Source organism: Pangasianodon hypophthalmus, chromosome 4 (assembly GCF_027358585.1).
Source record: "Pangasianodon hypophthalmus isolate fPanHyp1 chromosome 4, fPanHyp1.pri, whole genome shotgun sequence".
Classification (NCBI taxonomy): Eukaryota; Metazoa; Chordata; class Actinopteri; order Siluriformes; family Pangasiidae; genus Pangasianodon; species Pangasianodon hypophthalmus.
The window spans coordinates 23,145,595-23,168,482 of NC_069713.1; the positions used below are offsets into that span (position 1 = coordinate 23,145,595).

General features: G+C 39.4%; 1 protein-coding gene across 1 annotated transcript; it reads left to right on the top strand.

Annotated features, from left to right (window-relative positions):
• Positions 1–1,441: 1,441 nt before the first annotated feature.
• marchf6 (membrane-associated ring finger (C3HC4) 6) lies at positions 1,442–22,422 on the top strand. Its single transcript, XM_026936302.3, has 26 exons — positions 1,442–1,743; positions 3,308–3,407; positions 5,977–6,050; positions 8,256–8,399; positions 8,507–8,579; positions 8,822–8,990; positions 9,585–9,777; positions 11,159–11,220; positions 11,312–11,344; positions 11,439–11,490; positions 11,593–11,651; positions 11,745–11,825; positions 12,007–12,075; positions 12,291–12,365; positions 12,455–12,589; positions 12,686–12,805; positions 13,521–13,621; positions 14,094–14,231; positions 14,875–15,088; positions 15,190–15,259; positions 16,339–16,520; positions 17,928–18,062; positions 18,496–18,585; positions 19,180–19,312; positions 20,411–20,546; positions 20,674–22,422. Exons 1-26 carry the CDS (start codon positions 1,725–1,727, stop codon positions 20,759–20,761), a joined length of 2,745 nt encoding a protein of 914 aa, XP_026792103.1. The 5' UTR covers positions 1,442–1,724; the 3' UTR covers positions 20,762–22,422.
• Positions 22,423–22,888: the final 466 nt, after the last annotated feature.

A 22,888-nucleotide genomic window follows, 5' to 3' on the forward strand; every position in this document is an offset into this window, starting at 1 on the left:
TATGGCCAAATAATTTATTTATTTTTGCTCTGTGAACAGAAATAGGTCCCGAACAAGCTATGCTCACTTTATAGCCTGTCAGCTAGCTGGCTAGCTCACACTGATTTGTACATTTCTGTTAAAGGTGCATCTTGTGAAATGGGCTTCCCTTCTTCCTTTTCATCTACATCTGACAAGCTTTCATATTTTAATTCAGAAGTTATATTCGTGAGAAATATGATATGATAATGTTACTAACACTACTGTGGTAACTGTTTCAGTGGGACTGTTGCTAGAAGTGGAATTGTCTGTAGTGAACACAGACGAGTGAAGTGATACAAACAGTGAAACGTCTCAGTGTGGTTATACTAAATATAAGCACTGTTGGAACTCCAATCAGCCAATCAAATTAGTGGACCAGAACTATCAATCCATCCATCCATTCTCTGTAGCGCTTATGCTGCACAGGGTCTCAGGGAGCCTGGAGTCTATCCCAGGGGACTTGGGGCAAAAGGCATGGGACACGATGGACAGGGTGCCAACCCATCACAATCACACACACACTCACTCCGGACAATTTAATTCAATTCAATTCAATTCATTTTTATTTGTATAGCGCTTTTTACAAAGGTCATTGTCTCAAAGCAGCTTTACACAAACAAAAGTAAAGTGAAGTGTGTGTGTGTGCCGTCTCTGATGAGCAAGCAGGGCGACGGTGGCAAGGAAAAACTCCCTGAGATGGTGATAGGAAGAAACCTTGAGAGGAACCAGGCTCAACAGAGAACCCATCCTCATATGGGTTTACACTGTAGTGTGCGTGTGTGTGAGCACAATGTGTGTTGGTGTAGTCCATGGAAAACAGCTGAAGCGTTTTCGTGGCAGTATGAAGCATTGCCGGTGGACAGGTCCAGAGTGAAGGGGGGGGGGAGGTCTGGATCACCGGCAGCTCAGGAGTGTAGCTCGGCAATTTAGAGATACCAATCAGCCTACAGTACATATCTTTGGACTGGGGGAGGAAACCGGAGTACCCGGAGGAAACCCCCAAAGCACAGGGAGAACATACAAACTCTGTGCACACGAGGCAGAGGTGGGAGTTGATCCACCAACTCTGGAGGTGTGAAGCAAACGTACTAACCACTAAGCCACCATACTCCCTGGACTGGAACCAACTGTTGTATAATGTTTCTTATAAAATGGCTCTTGTAAGGTTCTCTCATTTCTTTTGAGAAATGTATCGACACACTTGAAATATAACTAAATTATTTTAACTTGACTAGGTTTTATATCCGTAAAAACGTTGATATCTTCTGTAATACTATCATTGTTTATTAAATGCACAGTTTTGAAATGAAACCGTGTATGTCTGAGGAGGGTGAACCTCGCGGACCTGGCAACCCCGTGCTGCCTGTTTGCTCGTGCGTCACCCCGCCGTGTGTGGTGCGGTGTGTTACAGTGAAATGTGTACGTGTAGCCCGTAGAGGCCGCTGCTCGGCGCTGGGCTGTTTGTGGCATGGTGATGGAGGCAGTAGTGTGCTGTCGACTTGTGATAGGAAGACTGACATCTTATTAAACACAGTTTGCCGGTGTCTGAGGGGTGCAACACAAAAACAACCCGTCAGTGGTGTTATGCGGAGTTCGTGGCTGTTGTTCTTGCGAGATGTTTTTCTTTAAATGTGCGAGCCGCGGCTGCTGAACAGTGTTATGTGTTGACTGAAGGAGGACAGTGCGTCACGGCTAGCTATAAGATGGACACTGGAGAAGAAGGTAAATTCCCTTGAACAGGTTTATAACACGCTGCTGGTCGTCTTAAACGCATCCAGTTTCTCACATTTCCATGGACGTCAAAAAAAGACAGGGCCTTTTAACGTCCGTGTGGCCTGTATGCGCTGCATCTGGGTTAGCTAGGTTAGCTAGTTTAGCTAGGTTAGCTGGGTTAGCTAGGTAAGCTAGCACGCAAGGTAGACCGGTCCGTGTGGCCCTACACTATTGACCTCTTAGCTTTTTAGCTAGCTAGCCAAGTTGTATTGTTAGCTGTAAACATGTCATGCAGCTACCTAGGTAATGTCTTTTAATAACATTTATAAAGAAAGGCAGCGGTTAGTGAAGTTAGCTAGTTAGCCGAGTAACAGCTTTCAGACTTGTTGGGGTTAAAACTCACCTCAGCCTTCTGGAAGCTTCGCTTAATAACTTTAACTTAATTCCCGACAGAAATTAAGTTAGCTAGCTACTGTTCGTGTTATTAGTTGCTAGGTTACGATATGAGTTGTTACTATGGATACGAGAACGTATTAAAAACAAGCACATTAATAGAAACCTGTCATTTGAACGGCAGACAGCACTACTATCAGAGCTGCTGCTTGTAGAAAATTAATCAACACCTTCTGACCAATCAGAATGAAGAATTCATCAGCGCTGTGGTATAATGCAGCATGTCATCCATCATGACTCGCAGTGTTTCTTTCATACATGTAGAGCAGTATTTACACTGCCTACAGTTGTTGCATGTGTGTGATCAGATCAGATCAGATCGGGGTTTGTCACACTGACATGTGATATGTCTGAAACTTCACTGATATCTGTTTATGAGACTCGTATTATGTCTAAACGCTCACATCCAAATTTCCCGTTAATTCTGAAGTTATCATCATTGTTATGTGATGATAGGCTAGGCCAAAATTCATTCAGCACTAAAATGACACACGTCAGCAACCGTGGAGGTCGGGTGAAAAACTGCCTTAGCAATCTGTAGGGAAGTACAACCATACTAAAAAAAAAACAAAAACTGGAACTGAATTTCTCTGGCTATGGAAGAGAAAAGCTATAGTTGGTCCTTGCTCCAATTCTTCAAAATTAAAGACCTTAATGCAAAATACAAAGATGCAAAAATGAAAACAATATGATCACTTGTCCTTTCTACAACCAAAGTGATGCACCTGGTAATAAGTTGCTGTTTTCAGCTTAGTGCATTGTTACAGAGGGAATGATGTAAAAATCGGATCTTTATTCAGGTCTTGTGCATATGTGAACAGTCAGGACAAAAAAAAAAATCTGATTTGTCACAAATGATCAGAATTGTGCATCAAATGCAACCTGCAAAGAGTCTGACGACGCATGAGCTAATTTAACGTCTTGCATTAACATATTATTCTAGAAAAAAAAAAAGCACTAAGCTGTAAACACAGCCTCCATTTCCACAATCAGTCATATTTAACAACTAACAAAAGATCATCTGTGATTAAAAAAAAGACGAGCAGAAGTGTTAAATTTCTGTTAGTTAGTGCTAGTTTTTCTGTTGCTGTTTAATTGCTTGTTCTGATCTGGTCTGCAGCTGATATATGTCGAGTGTGTCGCTCTGAGGGAACTCAGGACAAACCCCTCTACCATCCTTGTGTCTGCACTGGAAGTATTAAATTCATTCACCAAGAATGGTAAGTACTGTGAGTTTAGGTTTTAAGGTTTAAGTGTTGAAGAATTTGCAAGCTCATTGTTGTGCTTTTTAAACTCATGCTTTCAGTTTTCAGGACACATGATAATGCTAGTCCTTATTCTCTGTCCGCAAAGTGTCTTTGTGAACTTGACACCTGAAATGGTTTCGCACTCAAAACCTGGGACGTTATTTGCATTCATGTACTGATAACGTTCAGGTTTTGCATTCTGTGGACCTGCAGTCTGGTATTTTCCCAGAATACATACATGCATGCGTTTGTTATCCAGGTCCCATAACACAGGACGTGCCACATAACAAATAAATGGATATGGGGATATTTATGGTTCAAACGCTTGAGCATGTTTATTAGTCTCCTCTCTCTCTGGTTACGCCTCAGGTGATACACTCATAACTGACACATCCCGAACTGTGATTCGCTTTGTTCCGATCACAAATGGTTGACAATCATTTAACTATTGAAATGCACTGTGTAGAAATTTCTCCTGTTCTTTTTTCTTTGTTGACTCGAGGTTGTTTTTCCTGTTACCTCACTTTGCATGGTTTAAATCAGCCGTCTCGGATGGTGTTGGCACATATTCTGTTCACACAGAGGAATTTCCTGGGATTTCAGCTGTGCCTTGCGTTCAAAACTAACCCTTTACTGATTATTTGGCTTTGAATTCCTGCATCAGTTTGGACTTCACCTGTGTTTTAAATGAGTATTCTTCATTTATACGGAGAATACACCTGTAAAAAGGGTTCACATTCAAACTGATTATGAAAGCTTTAAATGTAGCACTTGTGAAGTAGAGTTTTTATGTGTGTGTATAAGGGTTAGACATAAGTGCTCAGTTTCACTGTGATGTGTTTCATGATTTTGTCTCCACTCACCCAAATTTAGGTGCTAAAGAACCTCGGCACAGATTCTAACTTGAAGTGAATTAAAGCACTTTGAAGGCTGCTGGTGGTTTTTACACACACAGCCGTCACCTCAGTTTAGTGGTGTAGTATGATCTTTAGCAAAATTAATCGTTTGAAATATTTTATATATATAACGGCTGCGTGTATATACAATGGCCGAATTACAACAGGCTAAAAACTGCTATTGTGTATTTTGTACACCAATGAAAAAAAGTTCTGTGGTTTTAAATGAGATGGTGGTGAATATCACAAAAAGGAAAGCAAAGGAAATATAGGTAACAGATATAGATAACAGATATAGATAACAGATATAGATAACAGATATAGATAACAGATAAGTTTTTGACAATCCAATAAATACATAAATGCCACACTACAATGGAACATTGTAAATTGGTCTAATGGCTTTGGCAGGCGTTAGTGTTTTTGGAGCTGGCTCACTGACTGATCTTTATTGCTGCTGTAACAAAGGTGGCCATAGTACAATGACTTTCAAAATGTTTCGAGTTATATCGTTTGATTATTTACTAGCAAATGGCTGCAGGGTCGTTGGGTTCTGCTTCAGCATGTAACAATACTGTGACCCAGAATGCATCACTAGCGGGGGGAAAATAGGGAAGATTTCGACTGCCAAACTGAACAGTTCATGTATAACTGAGCATGTGTATTTTGCCTGGAGAACTCGGATAACCCTCAGCTTAACCTTTTGGTCTTTAGACTAAGATCTGGAAGGTAGAACATAGAAACTGCTGTTACATTAAAATATGAAACACGGAAATCAGATACAAAGTAATTGTTAATTTTTTCCTTTTTGTTTATCGTTAAACCCTAACTTTGTGACAGAGTGCAAAACGTTTTGACCTCACTGTCCCAGTGCTTTCAGTGTATATTCTTACTGATTAGGTAACACCAATTATACAGTAATGCAGCCATTTTGTCCTCCTTTGTGGCAAGTACAGTGAAAATGAATTAAGGTTATAGCTAATTAGTGCGACTCGGTTTACTGAGGCAGCTGGTGGTGTGACGATGGGATCGGTATTTCTTGGTATTTGGCATGAGTCTGACTCAGTAATGGGGCAGGATGAAATGCTAAACAGGTTGTGATGACACACAGGGTGTTATGATCTCTGAAGTGCAACAATACGATCCTAATCAGCACTCACTGACGAAGATTTGGAAATTAGCAGAGTGTATGCAAAAAGAGATGTCGATTATTATGTGCTTTCATGAACACATGGAATGTCCTCTTTTCCAGCTTTAGCTTTTATTCCCAGTGAAAATGTCAACTATTATTGCTCATATCATTTTTTTTTTCTCCTAGATTTCATCAAGCACCAGCTTTCAGTGGTATCATTTAACAAATTTATGTTTATTGTGCATTCTATTCTTTCTGTGTACTTTTTGTCTTACTCTGCGGAATGTTTCTCCAGGCGCATTAGTGTAATTTACGATCACTTTTTAATGACCGAAACTGAAGCAGTCCATAAAATATTCCGGCTGTGCCATCAGCTCTGTTTGCAGCAATACCGAACGAGCCTGGAATGCTGGTCGCATGGTCGTGCCATGTAGAAAAAAAGGCAGGAAGCGTCTGCTTTATTCCATATGTGCACTCTCACTCTGTGTCCTGTTCCTTTCCTGTGTTTTCCCAGCTTGGTGCAGTGGCTGAAACACAGCAGAAAAGAGTATTGCGAATTATGCAAGCACAGATTTGCTTTCACGCCAAGTAAGTATATCACTCTTGTTTTTCACTCTTCAGGGAAGGAAGCACTTTGATGGGGTTCGATACAGTTACATGTGGTTCTTTCAGCATCACAGTATTGTCTGCTTCAGTGTTAGAAAGAACCATGTGACAGCAAAAACCACACTAGTTGTTGTTGTTGTCCTTTTCAGAGGTACAGTGAACGGTAATGACACTCTAGGTCATGTGTTTCTCTTGGGCTAATGACCCGTCTACGGTGGTATTTGATAGATTGCCAGGGGAGAAAGAGCGCACACTGATATGTGTTCATGTGGGACTTTACGTTAGATGCAATACACTGCTTATATGTTGTGGAATTAGCACATGACTGGGATCAAGAGTAAATCTCTACAGGTTCTAGTCAGTGGCACCAGCTGAATGCAAGTTAAAGTCAGTAACATGTAAAGTCAGTTCTGACCCATACACTGAGAGGAGTTAGTTTAAAGCTCTTTCGCTTCCACCACAGACACTCAAGGTACGTTGTAACTAATAGTGCATAAAGTGATCGTAGATCACAACTTTGCTGCACAGAGTAACATCTTTCACCATCACCAGCCAGTCAAAAACATGATCTGACAAGCAGGAAATCCTACATTCACGATCGAGACACAATGAAGCGGTTAGCATCAGTCTTTCTCACTGTAACATTTATTTCAAAGAAGGCCTGTCTTTCAAGTTACACATTTTAGCAAAATCCAAATAGACTTATGCTTCACAATCCATCTCTTGTGCTCTCTTTATGCATGTGTTCTGCTTTTGCTATTGTGCAATTTCAGTAACGAACCATAGCAATGAAAGATAACGAAGCAGCTGCAAACTTAATTTGCATCTGAATACACTAAACGACAGATTTAATTCTAACATTACATAACAGGAAATATTTTCACTAATGTGATGTGATGTACCTTACCAATAATCTCAGTTTGATGTGTGACATTTTATGCTATCACTTCTCGTTACATTGCCTGATATAAAAATGGTCTATTTGCTGTTTATCCTGTGATCCCTCATGTGGGTTAGTGTACTTTAGCAAGGTGGCCCTGTCCAGTGATCATAGACCACAAAAACACTTCCCACATCAAGAAATCATTATACTCATGACTAAATAAAAAGGGAAAAAAAAAACACATTTACTGTCAGTAAACATGTACTTTTTACTCTGCACATGGTGCCCTTTGAACAGAATTACAGAGTATCGCAGATGTACGGCAGATGTTGCACGTACCGGGGGTAGATTTTGGTTTTGTGTTATAACTGAAGACTGTGTTAACTATGCTACTTGGTATTAGGGGTGGGTCTCCACAATCTGTGTTTCCAGAGAGATCGCTTATATCGTAATACTAAACAATCAGACTTTTAATCTATTCTCTAGTCCAGCTCGGTTTCTTCTGAACAGACACAGAAATAAATCAATAATAACCAAATTTCAGCAGTTCTGTAGCTCACGTTGCTTCCTCCTCGTTTTGCTTGGCACCATGGAGGAGTTGGTACCAAAAAATTCAACACAAGTTATATGATGCTGCTGGATTTTACACAACAGACATGGCACAAACAACAGTTGTTTGCTTGTTGAGGACACACAGTGAATTTATTTAACCACCAAGAAAGCGCATCAAAGAGAGTGTTCCCAAATCCAGATTACACAGCTCGAGCGCACGTAACCAGAAACAGTGCTAAAGTAAACAAATGCATCCGATGAACTCTACTTATGAATAAACAAATACGTGCTGGAACGACATTACTGATGTTGTGCCATTTTACCTGGCCAAGGATATAATACCCATCAAAATGGTCAGAAAGAAGTTTGTTTTGTTTTGTTTTTTGATCGACTTTTAAAAATAGTTGATCCTCATTACAACTTACTGAGTTGCGATATTTTTTGAGACCCTCCCATTCCTCAGCTGTACACAGAATACTGAGAGAAGTGCAAAACAATGAAACATGAATCACATGAAATCACATGAAAATTTACACATATCACATAAAAATGTAAATCCAACTCAGCTAATGTATTTAGTATTTAACCATATTCAATTGTTGTTGTGAAATCAACCCCATGTGTATTAATTGAGCTGGGTTTATGACTTTATTTAAGAATTGTGACTGCTGCGTGTCGGGTTTGCGTGTTGTAAAATCTCTCTCTCTCTCTCTCTCTCTCTCTCTCTCTCTCTCTCACTCTCCTGCTGCCAGTTTACTCTCCAGACATGCCTTCACGGCTTCCAGTACAGGACATTTTTGCAGGTCTGGTGACCAGTATAGGCACTGCCATCCGATACTGGTTCCATTATACGCTGGTGGCCTTTGCCTGGCTGGGAGTTGTACCTTTAACAGCATGTAAGTGTTTTAGACGTTACAGAGAATACAGCCTGTATGTCTCGTTTCAGAAGTCTTTTATATCACTATTATATGATGAATGAATAGCTATTTCTGTCCTCTGATAGGTCGAATCTATAAGTGTCTGTTTACTGGTTCTGTAAGCTCCCTCCTGACGCTGCCATTAGATATGCTTTCCACGTAAGTACCAGTGTACAGGGAAACTGTGGAGGTAAATTTTGCCAAAGATGTTAAAGTAACTCACAAGATTCACAAGAAGAATATTAAATAATGAAATGTAAAAACAGGTGTTGCAAAAACAAACCATAACAACTATTCTACTAGTATAGGTTTTTGGAGGAAGGAAATCCAAATCTTATTCTGTGTATATACTGAAGTTTCTCACTGGTGTCACATTTATGTTTGACTGAACGTGTGTGTAGGGAGAACCTGCTGGCGGACTGTCTGCAGGGCTGCTTCGTGGTGACCTGCACCCTCTGCGCCTTTATAAGCCTGGTGTGGTTACGGGAGCAGATTGTTCATGGTGGAGCTCCACTGTGGTTGGAGCAGAACCAACAGCAACCTGCCAACGCAGCAGGGCAGCCTAATGAGGTAAAACACACACACACAGATGTACAGTTAAAGATGATTTAGTCACAAAGGTGTGTTCTGGGTGAGTTTGTAAACATTCACACAGGCATGCACAAAGGAAAATTCTGACCAGAGTTCACATCTGTGAAACTTTCTGACAGTTAATTTCCTTCAGAGATCCATTACACGGTGTGCACCATGACCTTCTTTGTTTACTGTATTCCTGCTCTCTGCATTAATTATCATTTTGTTCCGAACAGCCCAATGTGCTCTGGGTCAGCCGGTAAACCCTCATTATCTCTAGAGACAAACAGTACTTGTGTACATTAGGTGTGTTAAAGTGTTCTTTTAAATATGTTAAAGAATTTGCACCTATTTTTTTTTTTTTTTTTAAGGAACAAACGCACCTAGTTGCAAAACATTGTTTTGACAACTTGCTTGAGACCAGGAGCAGTTTCTAGTTCAATATTTTCACAGATTTTTGCCATCCTTTATGAAAATAGGAAGTTCAAAGCTGTCACTGTGCTATACCAGAAGCTGAACCGTTTTCATAAAATTAATTATTTAATACTTCTCTCTGTTGTGTGGTATAAACATTTTCTGTCTCTTGTTTAGGCTCCAGCTGCGGGTAATGGAGGTGTGGAGAATCAGCCTGCGCCGGCCCCGGCTGATCCCCCTGCAGAGAACGCAGCAGCAGCTGAGGTGCTCGACGCCCAACCTGACCAAGCCGAGGAGCTGGAGCTGGACAACGAGGATGAGGAGGAGGCGGGTGCTGAGGACGCAGCTGATGCCAATAATGGTGCACAAGGTACATAACTGCTTAGCACAACATGAAGGAAAAGAAGATGGAGTTAGGCTGCAAATAGCCTGAGGAGAAAAATAACACACTCTTTGGACTGTAATTACAAGCCTTATTTTACAAAATCCAAAAACAGGAAGACAGTATAAGTAAGAGTAGTGCTGAACAAGATGAACAAACTGTAATAAATTTCAGCATATCAGATTTTTTGAATATGAAAATTCTTTTACAAATGAGTTTGAGTCAGATTCTCTTTGTTATTTATTTGCAGTGCTGTTGAATTCTCAGTTCTGATTGGTCAGAAGGTGTTGATTAATTTTCTATAACAGCAGCTCTAAGAGTAGTGTCAGCGGTAATTGAAATCACAGGTTAATATTAATACACTCGTTCTAATATGTTATCGTTTCTATAGTAACAGCTCATTCACAGGGACGTATATGGCGAACTTTCCACATAAACTGAGCTTAATAATAATCCATTTTAAACCATGTTGTTATCTAACAAAGAAAACCGTATGACCGTTGATATGGTGAAGTTTCTTGAAGGAGATGAAGGAGATGTTTGTTTAACATTTAAGGATGGAGTCTTGGATATCATGGTAACTTGACAACCTGCTTTTTTTTTTATGAGGCTGCCACACCATGTAATGGGGCTCTCAAAACACGAGCAGATGAACAGTTGAGATTTTGGAATCGATCCAAATAGGGTCAAGGTCACAGCATGTTCAAATGTCTGAAATAGTTTTATTATAAGGGTATATCTGGTATACAGGCTAGTAACAAGTAGAACTAGACTTGCTGGTGCTGTTGGTGTTGTGTTGTACTTGTTCGTCTTAACAGCAAGCGAGAGGGAAAAACAGAGAGACTATACCTGGGGCTAATGCTATAATTAAATGTAACTATAAAAAGTGTGACGTTATTGATTAATAAAGTAAAATTAATAAAGTAAAGTAAATTTGAATCGTTGGCAGTTTGCTGGGGTGTAAGAGGAACAAAGCACATCGAGATCTTTTATTGGTGAATAATCACACCACCCCAGCATAGATTACTTTCCAGTAACAGCATGCTGTGTTGTTTTACTCCATACTTGGTTTTACATATAAGGTTAGTACAAGTGGATTGGACAGCAGTAGCCAGTTTATTAAGCAGCAGCAGAAACTAAAATTCAGTTGTTTATGTTAATTTTTGAACTTGTTTTGTGTGATCGGCAAGCCGCAGTGTCTCAATACACAAGCAGTGTTACTAATCATAGGGCTTAAAACAAAGTAATGATGTTTCTAGAAGTGTCCAACAAAAAGTATGCTTTTCTTACTTCAGGTGGTGATGTATTTATAAATCAGTATGTTCATTTTATTGAGTGTGTCACTGAACTCCTGGTGTACTTTGTGTAGATGATATGAACTGGAATGCTTTGGAATGGGACCGTGCTGCTGAGGAGCTCACATGGGAAAGGGTGAGGCTGATTTTCATTGTCCATTTAGTCATGCTGTAATACAACCCACTGCTAGAAACATATTCAGTATATGTTTTTTCGTTCCTTATAGATGCTTGGTCTTGATGGCTCTCTGGTTTTCCTGGTGAGTGAATGAAATTTGGCATGTTTTGTAAGTTATTAAGAATCTGTCAAGAGCCGGTATAATATGAATATTAACACTGACTCTTGTGTTGCAGGAGCATGTATTCTGGGTGGTGTCTCTCAATACACTCTTCATTCTGGTGTTTGGTATGAATTACTTAGATTTTTTTTTAAATATACTCTTTATATTACATTAAACATTTTAACATGTGTATTTTTATAATAAGAAAATGTCTTTTTCCTGTGTAGCTTTTTGTCCATACCATATTGGGCACTTTTCAGTGGTGGGACTTGGCTTTGAAGATTATGTGAGTGCATACTTATCCTTTGAGTGTGGATACTGTAGTCTGATATGGCTGTAAATGGGAGGCTACATATTAATTGTTCTTTTGCGGTCTCAGGTTCGTGCTTCTCACTTCGAGGGCCTCATCACCACCATTGTTGGTTACGTCCTGTTGGCAGTAACACTCATTGTGTGCCATGTATCCTTTCACACAGCCATTTATCTTTGATGATTGTATTAGCTTTGAGTTTGGATGACTTACATGAGTTATATGTATGATTTTGTCATTTAGATTATTAAATCATAGAGGAAAATAGTTTGTCCTGATATGTTGTGCTGCAATGTGAGAAGAAAATATTTTTCTAAATGAACATTTTAAGGGATTAGCTGCACTGGTTCGATTCCAAAGATCGCGGAGATTGTTAGGAGTCTGCTATATTGTGGTTAAGGTCAGTATTTACTGTATGTGTGTTATCATATCATTTGCTTATTGTTTGCCATATTTGGTAACAATTAACTATTTTGGTAACAATTAAAGAAAAACCTTAGGACGTTTACTACAACAATATCTAAATGTAAAAGATAACAAGGTGTACAGCTGTAAAATACTAGTTCTTAACAGTGCGACAATATTGGTTCTTAAATTATATTTGACTTTGCGCAGGTGTCGTTGTTGGTGGTTGTAGAGATCGGTGTATTCCCTCTCATCTGTGGCTGGTGGCTGGATATCTGCTCTCTGGTTTGTGAATTTGTTTGAGCCAAGCGCTCCATATTCTTATTATGTTTTAAAATCAGACAGTATTACTTCTGATAATTATTATTTTATAGGAAATGTTTGACGCATCCCTAAAGGACAGAGAACTAAGTTTTGAGTCGGCTCCAGGCACCACCATGTTTCTGCACTGGCTTGTAGGCATGGTCTACGTCTTCTACTTTGCATCCTTTATCCTCCTGCTCCGAGAGGTACCTCATTCTTTATAATATGATTTAAGAATAAGAGTGCAAGCTTGTTCTCATTACGTTTAATCGCTAAAAATACCATGTGTCCACTGAAAACAGGTTCTCAGGCCTGGAGTCTTGTGGTTTCTCAGAAACCTTAATGATCCAGATTTTAACCCAGTCCAAGAAATGATCCACCTTCCGATATACAGACATCTGAGACGATTCATACTATCAGTGGTAAGAGCATCTGTGCTTTACTAGTAAATAGTTATTTGTGTAATATTTAAATTCAATATAATAGTGTACCCAGGCACTGTGTCTGGATCAAATTTGTTACTACAGTACCAAGTTAAAATTTTTCTATTCATAACGGACTTTCTCAGTACTTCCATATAAATATTATTTGAGAGGCATTACATAAAAAATAAGCTTAACCATAATAATACCGTATGTGCAAATTATTATTGTATGATGTGGTGAGAAATTTCAGAAATGTTTAGGTATAGAACATACGTGCTAAACCACTGTTTGTCATTAAATTCTATACAATTTTATGGTATAATTGAACAGTTCAACAACACTTCTATAAATTGCCGAGAATGTAAATATGCTAATAGAGACTTAGATAGTTCAAAATCGTGGTTGTTTCTATGTGTGTCACATACGAGCCAGTTGACCAGGTTGTTAATCTGGCTAGCTGTTTTCTAATGTTACCAAGTGTACAGTAGCTTTGAGTACTGTCTGTTACATGTAAATGTCAATAACTTCATCATAATGTTAGTCATTGTAATAATAGAATAGATTGTTTGTTTGTAAAAGCAGAAGAGATGAATGGATTATTTGTAAAAGTTTTAAAATGAGATGTCCAGAGCTACTTTAAATATGTAATTACATACATAATTTTCATCCCTGTTCTTTAAGCAAACACATTTTCATTTGTCATGTCTTTTAGGTTGTGTTTGGGTCGATAGTCCTGTTGATGCTCTGGTTACCCATTCGGATAATTAAACACATCTTGCCAGCCTTCCTTCCCTACAACGTGATGCTCTACAGGTAAACATAATGTACACCTGACAGGAAAAGCTACAAATACCCATGAGAGTTACATCATATGCAACTGTTTCAAACCAGTTTGTTCTGCCTCATTTGAACCTGTTGTACCATTTCACTTGATTGTTATACATTTTCGCACTGACTATATATGTTAGCTGTTATTGTACCAGATTAAAGTTAGGTTTAGACATTTGATGGAAAGTTTTCATTTTGTTTTAATAATGGACATGATCACTAATATCATCACCTGGGTGTGTTTCATCATAAGAAGCGCATGTTACACATTATGTGCGTATTCCCTCATGAATATCACTAACAAAATAAGCAGCAGCTGGAGTACTCTGCAGCTTAATTACACAAGAGAGAGATTTCTGACTCTTGCTTATCCTTCTACTGTATGTGTGTGTGTGTGTGTGTGTGTGTGTGTGTGTGTGTGTGTGTGTGTGCGCGTGTGTGCGTGCGTGTCTTTCAGTGATGCTCCAGTGAGTGAGCTGTCCCTAGAGCTCCTGTTGCTGCAGGTGGTTTTGCCGGCTCTGTTGGAGCAGGGACACACACGGCAGTGGCTGAAGGGTTTGGTGAGAGCCTGGACAGTCACCGCTGGCTACTTACTGTGAGTCTCATAAACACATTCAAACACTTTTTAAATTCTCAAATTAGTGATGGGCATGAGTAGTTGATTAACGAACTTGTTATATAACCACCTGATCGCTTAGTAGAGTATGACTCAAAATGAGAGTTTCTTTGGTCTCTTATGAAATAAAAAAAACCCCAGAGCTACACTTTTTTTCCTGTTAAAATGTAAATCAACAGTTTGGTACTGTCACTTGTCTCCCTCACAGCACTCCTCTTAAGCATGAGACACAGTGAGTTTGTTGGGCTGTAGTAAACAAAGCCAAGCCTGACTCTTAACGCAAACCTTGTCAGTAGATATTAAAACACAACAAAAGCACAAATTAGACTCTGTCTTAGCCATTAGAAATTAATGCATGCTTTCCACAGTTATACCTGACCACATTGTCTCTACAGCAGATGTTACGCCTTTCCTGTTACTGAATCTCAAATGTAGCACAAGAAATGTAAAATCTAGCTACATATAAGTGAAGCATTCTGTGAGGAACCTGTGTGGAAGTAAAAATGAAAAAACGTCAGTGTTTGTCTCTGACAATGTAGGATTATAGACAACTTAATATTCAGATGCTAGCCACTGAGCATAAAAAGGAAAAATACCATGTTTCTGTTATTCTGTTATTTAGAGACCTACATTCGTATCTTCTGGGAGACCAGGAGGAGAATGACAACAACGCCAACCAGGCAGCCAACAACAACAACAACCAGCAACCACGAAACAATGCTAATGCCATTCCTGTAGTGGGCGAAGGCCTACATGCGGCACACCAGGCCATCCTGCAACAAGGAGGCCCTGTGGGCTTCCAGCCCTACCACCGCCCTGTGAAGTTCCCCCTCAGGGTAATGTCCTCTGATCATTATCTATATTAAGTTATATTCTAAGTTTAATAGTTTTAAAAGTTTGTGTGACTTGTAATGTATGTTGGTCTTTCTTACTGTAGATTGTGCTGCTGATCCTTTTCATGTGTGTGACGCTGCTCTTGGCCAGCTTGGTGTGTCTCACTTTGCCAGGTGAGCAGATTATTTTAAAATAATCTGTGTAGCATTCCAGTGTAAACCCAGTAACTTACAAGACATTTGCAAATACATGCACAGAGTGTACAAAACATTAGGGGTGCCTACCTTATTGGTGTACCTAATAAATGAGCATCTAATTTAATAGGGTGGCACAGTGACACAGCGAGGTAGAATTGCCACCTGACCTCACAGCTGCAGGCTTCCTCTGGGATCTATGGTTTCCTTCCACCTTCTATAAACATTCCAGTAGATGGATTGTCTATGCTAAATTGCCCCTATGTGTGAATGAACATCTGTGATGCCCTGCTGTGTGTTGGCGTCCCACCCAGGGTGTACTCATTCCTGCCTTATGCCTCCAGTTTACTGAACTTGAGTGAATGAATATAATTTAATGCTGCTACAGGCAGAGCAGACACCAACAGTAGTGCTACACTGCGTGTTTGTATTGTATAAATCCTGGAAGTTAAAAATGGTCTCTTTCTTAACCAAAGGATATCACAATGAAGCAAATCATTACATTATCTTAAACTTTATGATGAGTCCAGTTCATTTTTTATTTATTAACTCACAGTAATATTTTCATGCTGCTTATGTATAGGTAATGTTTGTATACCTTGTGCTATGCGGGATCCACCATGTTCAGCTCATCTTCGCATAGGAATATTTTTATTTCAATGCACTTCAACACAGAGCTGATCCAATTAAATATCATGCAAAAAAAAGATGAGAAACTGTGCTCAAATATACTTGTTTTAGGTGACTAAAACTAGAGCATGTGTTTAAGTGTGGATTTTTTCCATATTCCAATTTATAAATATGATGATCCAATAAGTTATTAAATCAGATAGTCAAACTCATTCTGACTGAGACGCTAATAGATAGACCTCAGATTTTCTTTCAAGATAAGATGTTTCTGACCACAGAGCAGGGCTTAACTGAAGCTGTTATGTAATGTTAGGTAAGATGTGAGATGGATGTCTGTAATGTTTATCTCTGTGTGTTAGGTATTTAGGGAATGGGAATAGTGTTTATTCATGTTCTGCTCACTCTGCTCTCCTCCTTCCGTATGGCAGTGTTTGCTGGCCGCTGGCTCATGTCGTTCTGGACTGGCACAGCTAAGATCCACGAGCTGTACACCGCAGCATGTGGCCTGTATGTGTGCTGGCTGTCCATCAGGGCCGTCACTGTGCTGCTAGCCTGGATGCCTCAGGGCCGCAGGGTCATCCTCCTCAAAGTCCAGGAGTGGACACTCATGGTACAGAACATCATACTTGTTGGGGAAGGGGTGGGCACAACACCTGTTTGTACACCTGGTAGAGATTTGTCAGCTTGTGAAAATGTTCATATACCGTTTCTACCATGGCCGAACAAACCTACACACCACTTGTGTTTACCCACCCCTAAGTTTCAGTGTGTGTCGTGAAGCTTGACTGTTTTGCATGGGAGAGTCTAAAGCAGTGGTCACATCACATGAGAATAAAATCTGCTGGGCATGAAAATCTTGTTTGCATGAATGGAAGCGGTACATGGAAAAGGGATTCACTTCCAGTAGTGGTTACACTTCATCTAGATGAACTTTAACCCCATGAATCCACCATTTGAGAACACATCTTTTTCTGCTTTTCCAGTACTTCGGTTACCATATTGGCCCAAAAGGTTTATACAAATTCCTCAGTCAGGTTCTTTATTCATCGGTTTTATCAGTGTATCTGTAGAGTTATACTCATGTCTGGTCAGGGAGGGAGGGTGTAAATTTAAAGCATAATATTTGACCAACCAGAAAAAGGTTTGATTTGCAGTTCATCATAATCTGAAACATCAATACATGTAGCAGGTGTAGTAAGTAGAGTAGTGTGAGCAATAAGCAATAACAATAGAAAATAACAGTATAGGTAAAATACATGTAATCGGGTTTAGTAGCAACATGTAAAATTTATATATGTAAAAAGAATAATGCATGCATTAAGTGATCTTTTGAGCTCAAATGTACAAGGACATTGTATAGTTTTAATTAACCACAAAAAGTTTCATAATGCTATCAATCATCACAAGAGTCCCTGAACCACTAGCCACAAAACAACCCCAATGCGTCAGTGATCCACCACTCGCAGTCATTAATGGGAACTTCTCATCATATTTATGCAACAACAGAGTATGGGGAGAATGAAAGAGTGAGGAAAAATAATATTTCAATAATATTTTGCTTTTCAAGGATGATCATTTATTTCCATCTAGCCTTGGTGTTTAAATAATGTCAGTGATTTCTTTATATGAACTATGGATTGGTTTATTTATGGAAACCTGGCTCACCTGTATTTATAAATGGGGGGAAAAACATTTGTTAAATCTGAGCTATTCCAAAATGATTTGCAGCAACCTCAGACAGAAGCACCTCTAACTTAACACTATTAAAATTTTTTCCCCTTTCCCATATATGTTTATTTCCTTGGCTCTTGGATGGCCCTTTGTGAAATGCCCAAGGTGAAAATCCAGTGTGACTGCTGCTTAAATATGAAGGGAAAAACAAACTGCTGTTACTGTTTCAGAACACCCCCATTCATGTGTTTCCAAAACATTATTTACTGTGTGCGAAACTGAATACTCACGTGAACAGGCTGATTTTGTGTTTTGACCTTTTCTGTCATGGTGTGTGTTTGTACAGATCATGAAGACTCTGATCGTGGCAGTTCTGTTAGCTGGTGTGATTCCGCTGCTTCTGGGTTTGCTGTTTGAGTTGGTTATCGTGGCTCCTCTCCGGGTCCCGCTCGACCAGACACCTCTGTTCTACCCCTGGCAGGTAATGAGGCTTACAGCAGCACGTCCTGCATTTGCTGCTGTTTATCAAAACAAGTGCTCATTTTCACCCACCAGAACACAAAACTACAGAGGTTCCATTGTTGTTTGTAAATCTTCTGAGTCTAGTCTTACTGAGTGTTTACTGTAAAATGCAATTCAGTATCTGTTCAACATGTTTCTTCCACAAACAAATGACTAGTTTGACCATCATAAAACCCAAAGATGAGCAAATGCTGCATGTCTCTGAAAAACAAGACAAAATGCATAAAGAAAATTGGTTGCTGAGGTTCTCGTGGTTAGGTTACACCGAATGATTAGTCATTCTTCCAATCAAATGCAGTTCTTGCTGAAGTGAGACAGCATCTTTTGCAGTGTTACTAACTATGATGTAAGTAGCAAACAGGTCTGATTTTCCTTTCCTGTATGTGTTTCAGGATTGGGCGTTGGGAGTGTTACATGCCAAAATAATCGCCGCCATCACCCTGATGGGCCCTCAGTGGTGGCTGAAGACTGTCATTGAGCAGGTGATCATCAAGTATCCGTTCAATTCACTACCCTGTAGGGTTGGGCAATATGACCAATATATCATATCATATGATCCTTGTACACATTTTTATGATGCATAATATATATATCACAATATAATGGTTTGCTAACGAGCTGCCAGTAAAACAGAAAAAAATGAAAAATTGTGAAAAGCTGAATTAATGTCTACGAAAAATTAATAATTTTAAAATATTAATTAAAAAATTAAATTAACACTGACAAAAAGAAAAAAATCTGAAAATGTAACATTTTAAAATATTAAATATAGAGTATGAAATTTTACCATCAAATCCACTGTATTCAGTCAAAGGGTTTTTACTGTAATTGTTAATAAAAAACAAAACAAAACAAAAAAACTTCAAAACATTTTAAAGAAAAAGATCACAATAATGGTGATATTTAAGAAACGTTTATTGTGGCCTAACATATCATGATCTCAATATTATAACATCATATTGCCCAACCCTACTTCCTAGTAACTTGAGATCATCACTGTAGTGGAATGGAGCATGTATTTGCTTCCTTTTAAATCTTTCTTATTCTTAATCTTTTGTTATTTTGCTGTGCTACAGGTGTATGCCAATGGAATCCGCAACATTGATCTACATTTCATCATCCGTAAGCTGGCTGCTCCTGTCATCGCTGTGCTGCTGCTGTCTCTCTGTGTGCCCTACGTCATTGCTGTAGGCATCGTCCCGATAATAGGTATTTCCCAGCAACCCTCCATCATATACATTCATGAAGGAATCTGCCATTAAGCATATAAGGGTGAAGTGATGAGAATATCAAAAATATTAAAGGGTTATTCTAATAAAGACCTTCTCAACAACCATCAATAACAGTCAGCTGAGTGAATAAAACCAAAATGATCCAGATTTGCTTTGGTTCTGGAAGAGAAAAATAAAGCTAATTATGTACTGCTGTTTGTCCATGATATACACTATATGGACAAAAGTTTGCGGACACCTGACCATCACATCCATATGTGGTTCTTCCCCAAATTGTTGCCAGAATGTTGGAAGCACATAATTGCTTGGAACTAAGGGGCCCAAACCTGTTCCAGCATGACGGTGCCCCTGTGCACAAAGCGAGCTCCATAATGACATGTTTTGCCGAGGTTCGAGTGGAAGAACTCGAGTGATCTGCACAGAGCCCTGACCTCAACCCCACTGAACACCTTTGGGATGAGCTGGAACGCTGACTGCACCCTATACGTCTTCGCCTGACCTCTGTCAGTGCCTGACCTCACTAATGCACTTGTAGGTAAATGGGCACAAATTCCCACAGCCACGTTCCAAAATGTAGTGGAAAGCCTTTCCAGAATAGTGGAGGCTGTTAGAGCTGCATCGGGACCAACTCCATATTAATGCCCATGGTTTTGGAATAGGATCTTCAGCAAGCAAATATGGGTGTGATGGTCAGGTGTCCACATACTTTTGGCCATATAGTGTAAAATATGTGCATTTCATTTTTCAGTCTTTAAATCTCGTTATTGTACATCCCTAAGGCCAAAACTCATCAGGTCCGACTAGAGTGTACTGTTCACTTTACTAACCCAACATAGAAACCAGTGGCTATAATATATATGCAGTGAAAGCATGACTACTGTTTGGATTTGTTTTCCATGAAATAAATAAATAAAAGAAAATGGATAAATGCTTATGTTATATTCATGCAATAACTTCTTGTAATGTTATCTATAGTAACTTTTAGTTGAGAAGGCTCTACTCATGATACCCTGAGTCCCTGCACTTCCTGAATTTGGATCACCTTGTTCTTGATACCTGTGGTCTGTGTGTGTAGGCGTTACCCTGGAGATGCAGAACCTGGTTCAGAGGAGAATCTACCCCTTCCTGCTGATGGTCGTGGTTCTGATGGGAATCCTCTCTTTCCAAATCCGACAGTTCAAGCGCCTTTACGAACACATCAAGAATGACAAGTGAGTCACAACTGTCACCCAAATGTACCATAATATAGGCTATTCCTTAGAATGTTATTTGTGGAAACCTAGTATTTTATTGAGTTAAACCTTCTGTTTTTTTTTTTTTATTTTTCTGTTTACACAGGTATCTCGTAGGACAGAGACTTGTGAACTATGAACGTAAAGCTGGTAAACCCAGTACGACTACACACAGCAGCTCAGTGCAGGAATAAAAGCTTTGGGACACGTGCTCGTGTTTGACGAAGAGTGTGTATGTGTTCAGATCTGGCCCCTTCCCCTCTGTTGTGCGTGTGTGTTTGTGTCCATCATTTCTCATGTCCAGTCCAAAATTCAAGAACTCTCAGTTACTCTGATTTTGCCTGCAACTTGAGAACTGAAATGTTTATAAACCTACAAAAAAGAGCAAGAAATTCTTCAAGCCAACCAACCTGGATTTAAAAGTGTCACTGTACATCTTTGAAAAAAAAAAAATGAGTATGTATATTAATTTATTAAATCTAGTTGTCACTTTACTTTGTGGAATCCTGTTGCTTGGTCAGTACCGATGCCGGTGTAGTGCTCTCCAGTCCTGAGGACGGCGACGGCGTTTGGGGCTGAGAACGCACTCAGACATGCGCATCTGAGCACTCAGCTGTAATATTAGAAGCCTTTTATTTATTTGATTTCTAAGAGGTATGTCATAGCGTTTGTTAATTACAGGTTCTCACCTGAGCTGAAGTTGTCAGCTCCTGATTGTTTTAATCTCTAACAATGTAGAGGACGTGGCTGGAGTGTGGATTTGAGGCTCAGATCTCAGAAGACAAACCAATCCAGCACCTCATGGGACTCTTTTATGCGGAACATTGGGGAAGTTGGGACAGGACAGGCAGCATTAATTTTACTGAAGCATGTCGTGTGGGCACGGAAACTGCACCGTGGAGTCGGACAGTAGTGTTTACGGCTCACGGTGAGATATGACGCTTACGTTGGGCCTTGGTTCTCTGTCCAGTTCTGAAACTCTCCATCCTTCCTGATAACCCAAGAGACTGTCTTGTGTGCTGATTGCCTCAGTGGCTAGAATAGCATGAGTTTCCTGTCAATGTTATAAAGTGTCGAATATTGTGGGTCTTGTACTTCACCACCTTACTGACTTTACTGTACATGAATGATGTGCTTCAGAAAATCTTGAAATGTCTTAACAGCAATAGGTTGGAGGTCTGTTCAGATAGTGAATCAGTGTTCATATGATTCCACCTCAATCCATCAAACTGGTATGAATTTTTCTCAAGATCAGTAAATGCTTTATGATGTGGGAAGACTGATCCAGTTTGGTAGAACAAAATCATTTTGTGTCTATATTCCAAAAGAGTTCCTAACAGTTTGTACATAATGTAAATTTTACAATACTGACGGATCACATTTTGTAGCGAAGTCATTTCTTCATGTCTGCCACAAAACTGCCCTCAGAATTAACCGAACCTGGATACTGTAGGCTTCTCAATATTGTTTGGGCTCCTTTTAAAAGCAAAATGTTTCTATTTTTATATGTGCGTGTAGTGACTGGCTGGTTCTCGATCACGCATGGCTCGCCTGCTTTCTGAGTTTCTCACAAAGTTTCCTTCAGAAGCAAGGCGACTGCGTGGAGCTGTGGCGCTGTGTAGGATGCAGGCGGCATGCTGGTACAGTACTAATGACTCTCACACGTCAGGTCAGCGCAACCTTGTCCTATCCGTAGCATGTTCGTGTGAGATGTATTCAGTATTCTGAATGTTTTAAAACCTCCTGCTAGGAGGCTGTGGCTGTAATTACATCCTTATACAGGCAGACGAGTACTTTTTTTTTGGGTGTTTGTTGGAAAATTTTATTACAAATATTAAATCAAAAGTGTGATACAGTGGTTGTCAGTGTGTTTAATTCAGAAAATCATTCACTTTTTGTTCTGTTTCAGTCATAAGATGTTCATTAATGCAGAAGGCTCTTAATTTAAAGGTTCAGTTTGTAATTTAAGCAATATCACACAAGCAAGAATGCTGCTGTAGTGAATATGCCACAGGTAATCACAGTTATGCTGATATTCTGTACAACAGCATGATTGCTAAAAGCTTATTAAAAGTTATTTATATAAAGCTATGTGTAAGATTTTGGAATTTCACCCTCTCTGTTGGAAGAAGAGGTATTGCAAGCTACTTGTGGAAGAACATTTTGTAATGTGGGTTGTGCTGCTCTGTTCCTGAAGCAATCTCAAAATAGGGTGCTTTCACGCTTGCCTTTTCTACTTGTACCTGCTCATTTTGTTCATTAACAAATAAAACAAGCACAATTACCAGTTGAAATAACATTCCACTGAAGGAAGTTATGGA